The following is a 14,182-nucleotide window of genomic DNA, read 5'->3' as shown; positions in this document are numbered from 1 at the left end:
GGAAATGATTATTACTCGTAACCGGAATAAGGAACCTGGAAATTAGTTGATTGCGAATCTTTTTTTTTTCATTTTAATTAACTTTGGACTAATTAATGGAATCAAATTTTTCAATCAAAACTGATCGAAAACTGATCAAATTAAATCAGTTGAACACGAAACATCATCGCTTATGATTAACCAGCAATCAAACTATGGAAAGTTAATTGTACCATCAAGTGTATTCAAGTTTAATCAAACAATTTACCAACAATAAAATGTAAGTTGAAAATTTCCTTTAATTGTTGACAATTAAACTAAATTGTTCGTTAACCTTAGCAACTTTCACTTTATCCTTTTTTCTTAACCCCAACTAAACAATGATCAAAATTATCCACAGAGAGATTAACATTTACTCTCAACAATTAACAAATTGTTGTTACTGTTAATCCAACTGGTCAATTGATTGTTGACCAGTTATTATTTCAAATGTTATCAACCTAAAGTTGATTATCACTTTCAGTTTCAAATAACATTGAAGATGCTGATCAGATTGAGTCACCGACCTCAGGTAAAGATGATGAAGATAAAGAGATGATAATAATAAAGATGAGGATGTAAATGGACTTGATATTTACCTTTGATTGTTTATTATTATTATTTAATAAACAGCGAAACAATTTAACAATCAGTTTCAATGATAAGTTGATTGAACTGGTTCATCGTGTAAAAATAATCAACAATTGATCAAGTATCATTATTATTAATTATCGTAATGATTGTTTAATAAGTTTTTGGTTAAGTTCAATGTTCAGGTAAGTCAATGAATAAATTGTTCACCGAGAGCAATTGAAACTTTTTTTTTCATTACCAATGGCAATTAAAGCTTATTAATTGTTAAGTATTGATTGTTGATATTAATAGTTAATCATTTAGTTGATTTCAAGTTTAACTTCTAGAATTTGAAATTGAAAATTAACTGATTATATTGATAAGCTAATATCTGACAACTTATTAGTTTGTTAATTGTTACAATTAGTTAATTCACTTATTATACAATTAGGACAGACATTTTTTTGGGTTTCAAACTTAATTGTTTATGTTTGAGTAATTGTAACAATTAAGCTTATCGTTCAAGTTTATATGTCATATCTTTGGGTCTTTAACGGAAAGGATTAAAGGTGATGAGATTAAGGTTTGTATGGGATGATGGATTACGGGAAGAAGATGAAGAAGAAGATGAAGATGAAAGTAAATAAAAAGAGAGAGAAAAATTGACCAAAAAGAAAGAGAAAATAAAATAACCGGTTAGAATTGAAGCTTTTTCTGTCTTCCGAAAAAAAGACTAACCTGTTCTTACTTGTTCCAAATCTTATATTCCTTCCCTTTCTTTTCACTCTCTCTTTTCATCCTTACCTTTACTCTCTCTCTCTTATCATCATACTCACTCAATTTCTTTCTCTCTCACTTTCTTATACTTACTCTTACATCTAAAGCTACATTCTTACTTCGATATACAACGAATGATGTTCTGAAGAAAAAAAAGTTTTCTTCATCATCTTCATCTCTTCTTCCTCTCTCTCTCCCCTAATTTTTCATCTTCCTCTTGAAAGAAAAACTTTTTTTCGCTTCCAACTGGCCCCTTGAGGCGCTTTTTATTGACCATAGAAAAAAAAGTAACATAGTGAGAGAGAGCCAAAGATTAGCCCCTTTTTACCTGGACAATCACTTTCAACCCATCAGTTTATCTGTGTCCATCGACCGATGTCCATCTTATCTTGAGCAAAGTAAAAACCCAAAGTTTTTTTCATCTTCCTCTTCACCTTTATGACCGCAATCATCTACTCACTAGACTTTTCCAGAATATTTGTCCATCATCATCAGTTATGAATTGACCGTCGCATCCTCATCACCAGTTTCCTAATCATCAGAATCTTTTTTTAGAAAGTTAGTATTATTTTAATTTCTGTGTCATTCATCAATTGTGTCTCACTAATCTAAGATTATCATCTCTTTCTATTTTTTCTTTATCCATATTGATCCATCGGATTTTGCACCTTACAACTGACCAGGCCAATTGTTGCTTAATCATAACAAATATCCCAACAATCAACTAAACTAAATCATAATCTTTTCTATGATTTCGATCAGCAAAGATTGAACTTTTTTTTTTCTTGTGTCACTTTCTCCTCTGTGTTTGTGTTTTTTTTCGTGATTGATTAATTAACTTTAATCAAATCACTTTTACATCCATCAATCATGAGATTACGCCATAATTATTTACTTATTAGTCTTAATTGTTTGACTGTTTTATTGATTGTGAATTTAAATTGTGTCTCATCGAGCTCACTTCCAGTAAATAAACTTGTCAATGAAGCTTTAAAACGGCAACAACGTGAAGCCCTCGCCGAAGCGGCCTCCGAATCAACAACTGAACTAAGTGAAGATTCAGAATCGGATTTAGGTCCATCCGGATCAGTTAACAAAGTAACAACAATTAAACCAACAAACTTGTCATCAACCAATTCAACTAATCATAATAAAATTGATTGGGATGAAATTGAATCAACTTGGTATGAATTTAAAGACGATGAAGAGGTGACCAAAAAGTGGAATGACATGGAAAATGGATTAAAAAAAGGTAATTTCCTGTTAATCATCAACATCATCACCTTGTTATCCTTAACTGACCATCAAACTGGACTAATATTTGTTTTGTTCATTGCTCTATTTAGGTGTGAAAGCCGTTCTCAGGTCAATTTTCCCTCGAATCGTTTCAATGTCATCAGATACCAAAGTTTCGGGTAACTGTTCAGCCGGTATATTGAAATGGTTAATTTCGTTACGAAGTCTCAAAGATTGGTCAATAAAGAGTAAGTTAATTAAACACCCTTTCCTCACCCTAATCACATTAATTGTCACTAATTAATCAGCCACAATTTAAGACAATCAAGTACCAAGGTACTTTAAACCTAATTGTTATCAGTTATTGATCAACAAAAACTGTTTTGTTTTTATTTTTATATAACATTTGACATCTAATGTTGTCAAATGTAACGAGTGATTAGTTAATCAAACGTTAATTAAAACGTTAATTGTTGTGAGTTGATAAATAACAAATACATTTATTCAACTATCGTTATTGGAAATTAATTTACTTTTAATTGTTCAGATTTGCAGAGATGATTATTTCTTGTTGTTAAACTGATTTCCCTTTTTTTTGTTTCGTTAATTAGTCAAGTTTATCACAATTAGTTTGATGCAGTTAACTGTTAATCTTAATCACCAACAACAATGACAGTTACAAACCTGTTTAATTGATTAATCAGTTAGATTTTTTTAAAAGATTTCGCTAAATTGTCAAAAAAGTTAATTGTTGTTATTATTATGGTTCTTAAATAATATTTAATTTCACCAAGTATATGATACTTACACATGAAAGATATTGATTCAGTTTCAGTAAATTATCAGTTTATTTCATATGAACTAATTGTCAATCTTTTATTAATCTGATTGTGATCAACAATATTAATGGTAAGTAAATTAACTAACTGTTAATGATTAATCTTCTTCCGGAAACTTAACTTGAGTTAAATTATCGACAATCTAATGAGCCAAAACCAAACTGATCTACTTTTTTGTTGGACTTTCTTACCTTACATTTATTAAATCGTTAACGTTGATTGTTAATTGATTGTAATTGATTGTGATTTACACTTTTCCAACACGTACACACTAATCAATACTTTCCAACAATTTAAAACGTTAGATTCACAATCTATTTGATTGTCAAAGTTTAACATTTTCTTTCGTAATTCAAATTTAGAGGTAATATCATAAATCAACAATGAACAATTTAGTTTTGATTGTTAAGTTTTTCTCATTGATAATAAGATGATAACACTATTGGTTAACTTTATTATCAATTAACAGAATAATTGAAATTGGAAAAGTTTGAGAAAAAGTTGATTAATGTCAATCAACTGACCTTCATGATAAGGTTATTGGTCAATTTTCATAATCAAGTTGACAATTTACTTTGATTATTGGTCACAATTTGCCCCAATCCATTCAATTGATTGATTTTTCACTTTGAATGTCATTAGCTTCATGATGGTCATTCTGATCTTGATCATTAGTGACCTTTGAATGGTCAATAGCCACTAACGATGCCTCGTTACAATTAAATTAAAGTTCAAACTAGAATTAAAAAAGACTGAATAAATTTTTGTTTAATTGTCAACCTAATTAAACTGAAATTGAGAAAACTTTTCTTCCCTTTATCCAATATACACTCAATCAGTTTTATCGTTAACAATTAGTTCAATGTTAAAAACACTGATCATTTTCATTAGTTTATTAGTTGAGTTTCTAAATTAATTACAATTAAGCATTTAAATACCTTTCATGTATCTTTCAAAAGGTAATGATTATATTGATAGTTAATCGTTTTAATAACAATTCAAACTCATCTCATCTCATTATCATCATCACTCAATCGGTAATCCAATCAATATATTTAATTAGTTTCCAATTTTTGATGTTTAATTTGATTTATATTGTTTATCAATCTTATACTTGATTAATTAATCATTGATTGTGATTATCATATCCTGATGATAAAATTGATCAAAGATTATCAATACTGTATATCTTACTGTTACCACTACCACTACTACTACTTTACACTTTAATTACCAACAATTGACTAAATCATTTTCTGATTGTTGGCTGATTGTTGAGACAAGTTTCAATTCACATGAAAACTATCAACATGATGATTACCATTAATTGTATATTGAGGACACATGAAAACGGACCCAAAGCGGAAGAGTCAAAATGATGATCACTATTAATTGTTTACCTTGTTTATCATCATCAACATCATCCTAATTATCATCCTAATCCTAATCATCATTAATGATTCATTACACAATATTGTATTATCCCAAATGATCACAATACTTAACCAAATCACAATCAACTGAATGATAAACCATTTTTAAATCAACAATATTTCAATGTTTCTTATTGTTGATACTTAATTATCAATTGTATTGTTAATTAAGCTCTGGATTAGCAACAGTTAATACATTTTATATTAAATCAATGAACACCATCATAAAGTAGTGATGAGGAAAAAAATGTAATCAAATTAAATCATTATCAAAATGTAATTATTAATAATATCAGGTTGTTACCTGAGGTAAATACAGTTACCTGTTGAGATTGAATTTAAATTGACCTGAAATTATGGCAAAAATGATTAACAATTTAATAATAATATTGAAATATTAAGTGTCCTTGATTTGATTAACAAAAATTTTCTTAATCACAATTAACGATAAGATTGAATCACTTATATCAATAGTGAACACAACGACTACAATTTAATTATTGTTGATACATTCAGGTACGTTGTAATTGGATTGTAAAAATTTGAATCCTCATTAACTAATTGTTAATAACTTGATTGTTGAATTGATTTAGTTTATTTTTCGTCTTCAAATCAATTAAAAACAAGATTAACTAATTTTGAACCATTGAAAGTTGATCAATGGTTTTAACCTTGTAACAATTAGTTAATCTCTGATTGTTATTCAAATGAGTTGATTACTTGGTTAACCTTGATTACTGACCACCAACAATTAAAATTAAACCTTAACAAGGGTTGAAGAAAATCATTAATACTTTAAATTGATTGTAAATTACATTTTCGTAACAATTAGTTGATGAAGATGGTTAAAGTTTTATCATTAGATGAAATTAATATTAAATTGTTAGTTAACTAAATTGTTGTTATAAGGAAACAGTTTTAATGATGATAAAAAATACAATATAAACTCAACTATTAATATTAATTGTCAAACCTTGTTAAGTTTGAATTAATGATTAACTTTGATGATTTAGTTAATTGTTATCAGTGTTGATTAGAATCAAAAAAGTCCTTTGAGTGATTTCTGATTTACTGGTTAATCAAATTAACTTGTCGGCGATAACATCATGATTGTTGTATTAATGTTAACTCAACAATTAACATTTGAACATCAATTTGTACTTAAAACCCATGGGCACTTGAAAACCCTTGAGGGTAAAAATAATTAACAATGGTAATGAAATGTCAGTATAAGTTAATTAATTGTTAATCATTTACAATTTAATGTTTACTTGGTAACAAAACAAACGATCAAACAATTTAACATTGAACAATATGATTTATTTGATAATCATTTAAATTGTTTTGATGTCTACTAATCAATCAGCCTAACGTTACAATTTTGGTGAAAAAAAAAACAAACAAAAAGTAATCAAATTATATATAAATAATAACAATTAAAAGTTTCTCAATGATTACAATTAGTCACATTGATTGTCATTCAATTTGGGTTTGATTGTTTTAACTCACAATCTAAACTAATTCAAGGTGTGCAATCAAAAATCAAGGTTAATTAGGAATCATATTGAACCCAAATATTGCTTACAATTAAAAAGAGTTTAAAGTTTAATTAAATCAACTTTTTCCAACTTCTTTCTAAATTAAATCGTAATTTAAACCCTCGGGGATTTTCATGATGATGATCATTATTGCACCTTAGAGGTACGATGGTTAACCTGAACTCTTGGTGAAAAAGTTCAGAACGATAATATCGATAAATATTTTGTAATTCGAACAAGTTTTAGAACGAAAATGTAATCGAATGTGAGAGAGAAAAAAACTTTTTTTTTCTCTTCTTGTTCTATATTTTCTTCTCGATTACAATTTAATCGTAAACAATTTAATCGACAATTACAACATACACAAACACACACACACCTTTTCTTATAGAATTTACAATTTATTTTAATTGTTACCTTTTAATCATTTTTTTCCCATGAGAAAAGTATTTGATTAAGTGAATGGAATTAATTTCGACTTTTTCAATTAGAACTTTTTTTTTCTACTAATTCGATTGGAGAGAAACGAAAAAAATATAAATATAGCCAATAGAATTACTATACAAAAAAAACATGAACACTAATTGTCCGTGACAATTAGTGAACAATTACGATAAACATGACAATTAATTAAGATCCAATTGAGTCCAGAAAATTGATCACAATTACAAGTGATGGGATATCAACAATTTACCGGAACCTTATATTAAATGATAACAATCAATCATGATTAGTTTCAATTGCTTACCTAGGCTTAGATCATCTTGTTAATAATCAACAATCAATAAGGAATTAAAATAATTAAGATTAATTTTAGACTAATTTCAATGTCATCAGTTAGTTGATTGTAAACTTTAACTTCCGTAAACAGTGATAATCAAAACAGTTGATCATCAGAAGCAATTAACTTGACAACTATTATTATGATTTAAGTAGCAATCAAAAAAAAATCCTCGAGAACAATTTATTTTATTTACCGTATTGTCCATTGATTAACAGCAATTTAACCTTTACTTTTCTCATTGTAAACAAATAATTTTTCATACCATCACAATCAACTAATTGTTAACAACAATAACAACAACAGGTAACCCTGATTGACGATGACGACGATCAATGTGTAGTTATGATTAAATTGTTAAGAGAAAAACAAAATTCAATTACTATTAAAAAGAGTGAATTTTTTTCCTGAATTAACTACAACAATCAATTGATTCCAATCAACTTATCATCTCAATGGCAGAATCAATTGTTATGATTAATATCATGATGACGATGAAAATTCAAGTTCAAATTTCAGAGTTTTCTTACCATGAGGAAATAAGAACGTGAATATTTAAAATGAATTAGATTTGATTGCAACAATTTATTTCTTATTGATGGTTAAAGATTCATCGGGAATTCCTGTCAATCCCACCCGGTGATTTCCCGGTGTAACTTTACCGAGAAATAGTTTGTCCCCTTCCCACTTGTTTGACTTTTATAATAACAAATTCAATTTAAATTTAATTGTTTACCAATCAAATCACCGATATCAATTTAATCCTCCAATCATCTGATTCAATTTGTCTCTCAAAATGTCACTCAGGTAATTACAATTTCGCGATTCCAATTGTCCAGAGTAATTTGTTTTCTTCACTTAATTGTTGTAAACAAGTTGATTGTGTCTATTGATTTAAATTTTTTTTTTTGGTTGATTGTTTTCACATTTTTTGATTATTGATTAGGTTACAATTTATATTATCAACGATTAATGAGGAAATTGATAAGTTGATTGTCAGAAAAACCATGTAAGGTTTGAAGAAGGAAAAATTCAGATTAAATTGCAATTTAAATGGTTAAACAATTTAAACTTTTCTTTCCTAAATAATCAAAGTTTCCAATTGATTGGAAAATAAGAAGTAAGAAAAAAAAATCAAGTAATACAAAATACTAATCAGTTAATCACAAAATTTGAGAGATGACAACAATTAAAACTAAGCGTTAATTGTTACCAATACATTAGATAATTAGAAGCAACAAATCAGTATCTGGTTTAGTTTAAATTGTAATCATTAATTGTTATCATTTAAACGTATCTTTCAGTTATTAACTAATACATTCAACGATTAAATAAACACTAATCCTTTAAAAATAGTAATCAGATTAGATTACTGACTTAATCCAGTTTGTATTTATATCACAATAGAAAGCAATTGTCATCAGTGATTAAATTGTTGGAAAATGTAAATTGCTAATTGTTAGTATTAATACATTGAATAATTTAGCAAAATGTTAAAGATTAGAAACAATTGATTGATTGTCCATTGATTATGTTATATTTCCCTTCATAATCAAGTGTTTATATCAACAATTAATATTCATTTAAATTGTAATGATTTGATTACAACAATTTGAAGAGAGCGAGATAATTTTTTTATATAATATTAGATTAATATTATATTATTATGATTACGTTCAATGGACTCAATGAACCTTGAAATTAATTGTTGAAAGTGAATGTTGATTAAGTTTATCTTGTTTTGGGTTATCATTACTAAACTTGTTATTGAGGTGAATTGGTTTACTTTCACAATCAACAACAATTAAATAATAATTGATGCCTATCTTAACATACATAACACATAAACACGTCCGTCTAATCACTTTTACAATTGTAAGTCGGTTAATTGTGACCCAATAGTTAAAGTGTAATAATGATAATCATGTATTTAAACTAATCAAAATCACAATCACAATTTAGGAACTGAGGTTAAATTCATCAGCAAAATTAACGTTTGATTAATTCATCAAACATAATATCAACTATAAGCTTGATAGTATTTGCGATAATACCACAATTAGTAAATGATTATTAATGGTTGACATTTTGGGGTATTGATTGAATTAATTTGATTTAATTGATTAGCTAATTGTTTGTTTTTCTCTTGTCGATTTTTTTTTGTTCATTTCTTTGTGTATATTTAGTGTTGGATGCCATTGGTAAGCCATCGGCCGGTTTATTGGAAGGTCAAGTTTCCATGTTTGGTAATTATCATGAATGTCTTGGTGTCCGAGTAATGGAAGAAGATGATGAAGATGTTTTCGATGATGAGGAAGAAGATAAGGAAGAAGGTTCCGAAGATTCCAATCAGAGTAAGGAGTTTTTCCGAGGTAAATATTGTATCCTCGAGTTTAAGCCTTGGTTACCCAAGAAGCCGCCGTTTTATGGGATGAAGACCAAACTAAAGGCTTTGGAAAGGCCCAAGAAAGATGACACAGTAAGTAGATAACATCTGATGTTGATTAATATTCTGTAAATTGGAAAAACAAAACAATTAATCACATAGAGATTATTAGAGGAAGAAAATTCAACAAATCTCATGAGTGAAAACGCTAATCACTTTACAGGGAAAATAAAAGCTTCTCTTTTCAATATTATCTAATTGAAATTTCCAAGACAATGTGATAAATATCATACTGTCAAATTCAATTACAATTAATATCTCTTTAAGTATTAAATCCAGTTAATTGTTGACAGCAAAATTTACCATAAAGGTTTAAATGTGTCACCAAGAAAACATAATAAAGTTTATTTAGATATGTAAAGAGTTTGTTTGAACTTAAAACTAATTCACTGAGAGCTTTGGTTAATTGTTTCAGAGGATACTATTGAGAAAATGGCCAATTAATCAAATTAGAAAACCAAATTAATTCCCAATTAAAGAAATGAAAACAAGTGAAGAAAAAATCATTTTCCCTCCAAACGAAAAATTTGTTCTTTTTTTGAACACTAGATGTCTCTAGTTGAAATCGAAAATTAAATTGAAATGTTTTCTTATTCTGTGACAATTAACTGTTAATTGTTTGATTTAATTTTCTTTCTCTCCTCACAGGTTATGAAAGATGTCGCCGATTTGGCAGTTTTTCTTAATTTTGTCTCAATGAGAATGGACCTTTGTGTCCCCTCTTTGTGCTCTCGAAATGATATTCAAAAAGTGGTTGGTTTAAGTGAGTAAATCAAATTTGATTACAATTAAAGATAAAAAAATCAAATTTAACTAATTATTTGTTTTTGGCTCTCAATCTAATAGTTGGTAGACTGATTGATGTTCGTGGTAAAGTGGTTCGATGTGAAGTTGATGAAGATCCATTGACTCAAATAACCAATCCTCAAGTCGCTGCATTGTAAGTAAATCACAATTAAGAAAGTTGATCAAATTGATTAATCATTTTCCCCTAAATTACATTATAAATAAGTTCAAGGTTTCAATTTGAATACAATTGACAATCAAATGTTTACACAGGATAAATAACACAAAGAGAAAACAATAATCAATCTAAATTGCAGATCAATAAGACAATCAAGGTTAACAATTAATCACTTAAAAGTTTATTATATTATGATCATATTAACGATTAAAATTAACTCTTCAATTGAAACTTTCATCAATTGGTTATAATAGAATTGATTTGGAGAAAAAATTTACTAAATTAAAAATGATTAAAATTGTAATCGAAGTAATAACGAAAAGAGTAAATCAATAACAATTAGATTTAATTGTTGCGAATTTACTTTTTTCTTTTGTTGATTATTTTTTCTCTCTTTTAATTCTCGATTGATTTGTTAAATTGTTCTCTTTCATTTCTCTTCTCTTTCGATTTCAGGATCATTTTGGTTCTACTATTTTTCCTCTTCGCGACATTAACTGTCGTCGGCTTGTGTACTGGACTATTTAAGAACCACGGGTCAATAGTTAATTACCTTCGCTCATTAACCTGGACAACCGCTTGGTCTGAATTGATGAGCGAATCAAGCTTCGAATCGAAAAGTCGAACTTCCGTTCTTTATGGACTTCGAACTATCATCATGTTCTGGATAATAATGGTTCACACAGCGATTGAGGTCAATTTCCAATTTTTCCGTAAGTATAAACAGGCAGACATATTAATATCTAATTCGAAAGCAAAAACCGACTTCGTAATCAATAAAATCGGAAAATTAAATCCAATAAAACTAATCAACTAATCGTATGATTGGTGGTCAAATCTTATTTGAACAACAGGTCAAGCATAAAACGATCTAAATTGCAAAGTTTGATATTTTTACGACAATCAATCAGATTGACCAACGAATCAAAATCTAATGGCCGATTTAAAGTTCTTGTGAACAAACTAAATGGGATAATTTTGAAATTCTAATTTTCTTTTCATCATTTCTGCTTCCTCTTTTTTCCCATCTTTCAAGGTGATGTTTTATGGATTAGAGATGTTGCCCTCTCTTGGCCAGCACAGTTCTTAACCAAATCGTCTTACAATTTCGATATGTTCATAGCGATCTCCGCTTTTACCATGGCTTATACGATTGGCTCATCGAATGCACTGAAATCGGTTAAATTTATCGCTCGTAAATACCTCAGGATAACACCAATTGTAATGATCGCCGTTGGTTGGTTAACCATTTTACCTTTGGGAAAGAAAATTTATCGAGGTGGACCAACATGGGGCGACTTTGTACCAAAGGCATCGGCAAACTGTGCCAATAACGGACTTTTCAACCTTTTGTACATTCAAAATTTCCTCGACCCGGCTTCGATGTGCCTAAAAAATACCTGGATTTTTGCCGTTGAAATGCAATTATACTTAATTTTCATTCCACTTCTTTTATTGGTCCGAAAAACTTCACGAGCCAGTCTGATGGTTCTATTGACCATCATCTCAGCCATTGGTTTCCTTTGTAATCTGTTGACCGTTTACAATTACGAGTTACCACCTCACCTTATCTGGACTTTACCTGATCCCCAACAGCGAGATTATTATTATAAAGTACATTATTTCAAACCCTGGACACATCTTTCCGTTTTCGCAATCGGAATAGGTGCTGGTCATTTATGTAGTAGCCGAAATAAGAAAACTTCTTCCTCATCTTCTAATACAAACTCACCAACCTCATCTTCATCCCATTCATCATCTTTACCCTATGGAATCGGAGTTAGCTCCTTCCTCTTCTGGTGTGCCAGTCTTGTCACCATTTTTTGCCTCATCTTCATGTACCACACTTGGGTGCTTGGTGATCTTCCCGCTCCCCTTATCTCCGGAATATATGATGGTGCCCATAGAATTTTAATCGCTCTCGCCTTTAGTTACATTATATATTCACTTGTTTGTCTTGCTGAAGATGCACCCGATTCTTGCCTTGTTCAGCTACTTGGCAGTAGATTCTTAATTACCACTGGACGATTAACCTTAATTGCTTATACAATCCATCCAATTATACAATTTATTTTCCTTGGCACTCAATCATCACAACTATTTAGTGGTCCAATTGTTGCTCTTTATGTTGTTATGGGTAACATTATGATGACCTATGTCCACTCGTTTATCATTTCAATTCTGTTTGAGATTCCAATTGCCACCGGATTAAGGGCAAGAACAATGTCCTCCAAGGGTCCATCTAATTCATTTGATTTTACATCAAAAACTGAGAAACAGCAATCAACAGTTAGCGGAATAATTAACAACAATAAATCAAGTACAATTACAATGGTCAGTTCGATAAACGGTGACATTGAACTGTCCAAATCAAACTTTGAGCGACATTAAGTTTTCAAATCAATTTCATTTAATCAACAAAACGAATGCAAAAATAAAATATAACAATTTGCATAAAGGAAAACCTAAAATCAACTCATTTTAATGTTAATTGTAAACAACAATTTAAAATCAAAACCAATTGATTGTTCATCAATACTTTTCTTAATAGATAATCCTTTCCAAAGGGATTACCAGTTATTACTTTTTTTTTGTCTTAAACCGGAAAATACAAAACAATAAACTAAACGGTGATCTTGATTACAATTAAGTCTCAATTTATATCGGTCATTATTACCTCTTAGAGATTAACACTGATGGTGATCTTGATTACAAGTAAGCCTCGATTTATTTCATACAACAATTCAGATCATTTTTAAACATTAACAATGCGTGTTTATGTTGAATGGACTTGAACTCCAATTTAAGACGATTAATGATTCGATAACCAAATCCACCACAAGTAAAACGTTTTCCATCACCGAGTTCCCTAGATACTAAATGACGATTGTATTTGATCAGTTTAATGAGATATTTGGAGTAAAATCATCAAAAGACTTGAATTCAAGGCTATAAAGGTAATCTGAACAAATTAAACTTAATTTTACCTTTGATCTCAATAAATAACTATTGAGGTACTAGATGAATATTAATGTGGCAAAAAACATTGAGCTGTGCTAATTAAAACTTTATCTAGAACAATTGAACTAATTTTAGGTCCATGATTGAAATTAAAAAAATTCTGATAAATTGAGCACCATCGGCAATGCAAATCCAAGGCTAATCAAGTTGATTAGTTCGTAAGTTGATTGACTGGAACTACGTATTGATTGAGTTGTGATTTAGATTATGCTATATAATTTCATATATTTAAAGTTTTATCTACATTCTTGAATAAGATTTGTCGAAATTTTGTTAAAGATTATGCTCAAGCTACAAGGAGTCTATGAGAGGTTAAGGTATCAAAAAATTCAGCCGAAAATCCTACAAAACGGAAAAATAGTCCGAACAAAATCTGATCGTCCGTTCATGAGAAATTCTGAGTCGAAATTTTTTCATGTACGCAAGCGCAGTTCAGCTTTTTAAGAGCGCGCGATTCAAAAAGAAAGAGAAAGAAACGAGAGAGAAAGAGACGAGAGAGAAAGAGAAAGAGAAAAAGAAAAAGAGTTGACTGAGAAAGAAAAATACAGTTTTGAAC

General features: G+C 29.2%; 1 protein-coding gene across 2 annotated transcripts; it reads left to right on the top strand.

Annotated features, from left to right (window-relative positions):
- Positions 1-101: 101 nt before the first annotated feature.
- On the top strand, positions 102-13,245 carry LOC128392246 (nose resistant to fluoxetine protein 6-like). Of its 2 annotated transcripts, none has more exons than XM_053352241.1 (9): positions 102-259; positions 1,832-1,926; positions 2,052-2,620; positions 2,715-2,852; positions 9,382-9,674; positions 10,290-10,404; positions 10,488-10,581; positions 11,062-11,318; positions 11,642-13,245. In XM_053352241.1, exons 3-9 carry the CDS (start codon positions 2,239-2,241, stop codon positions 12,994-12,996), a joined length of 2,634 nt encoding a protein of 877 aa, XP_053208216.1. In that variant the 5' UTR covers positions 102-259; positions 1,832-1,926; positions 2,052-2,238; the 3' UTR covers positions 12,997-13,245. The 2 variants fall into 2 exon arrangements, with proteins under 2 accessions (XP_053208216.1, XP_053208215.1); XM_053352240.1 differs by having other exon boundaries at positions 109-259; positions 1,476-1,926.
- Positions 13,246-14,182: the final 937 nt, after the last annotated feature.

The sequence above is a fragment of the Panonychus citri genome, unplaced genomic scaffold (genome assembly GCF_014898815.1).
Source record: "Panonychus citri isolate SS breed McGregor unplaced genomic scaffold, ASM1489881v1 Contig00136, whole genome shotgun sequence".
Classification (NCBI taxonomy): domain Eukaryota; kingdom Metazoa; phylum Arthropoda; class Arachnida; order Trombidiformes; family Tetranychidae; genus Panonychus; species Panonychus citri.
The sequence above is the reverse complement of the archived record's forward strand: the minus strand, read 5'-3'. Positions and strand labels throughout refer to the sequence as shown.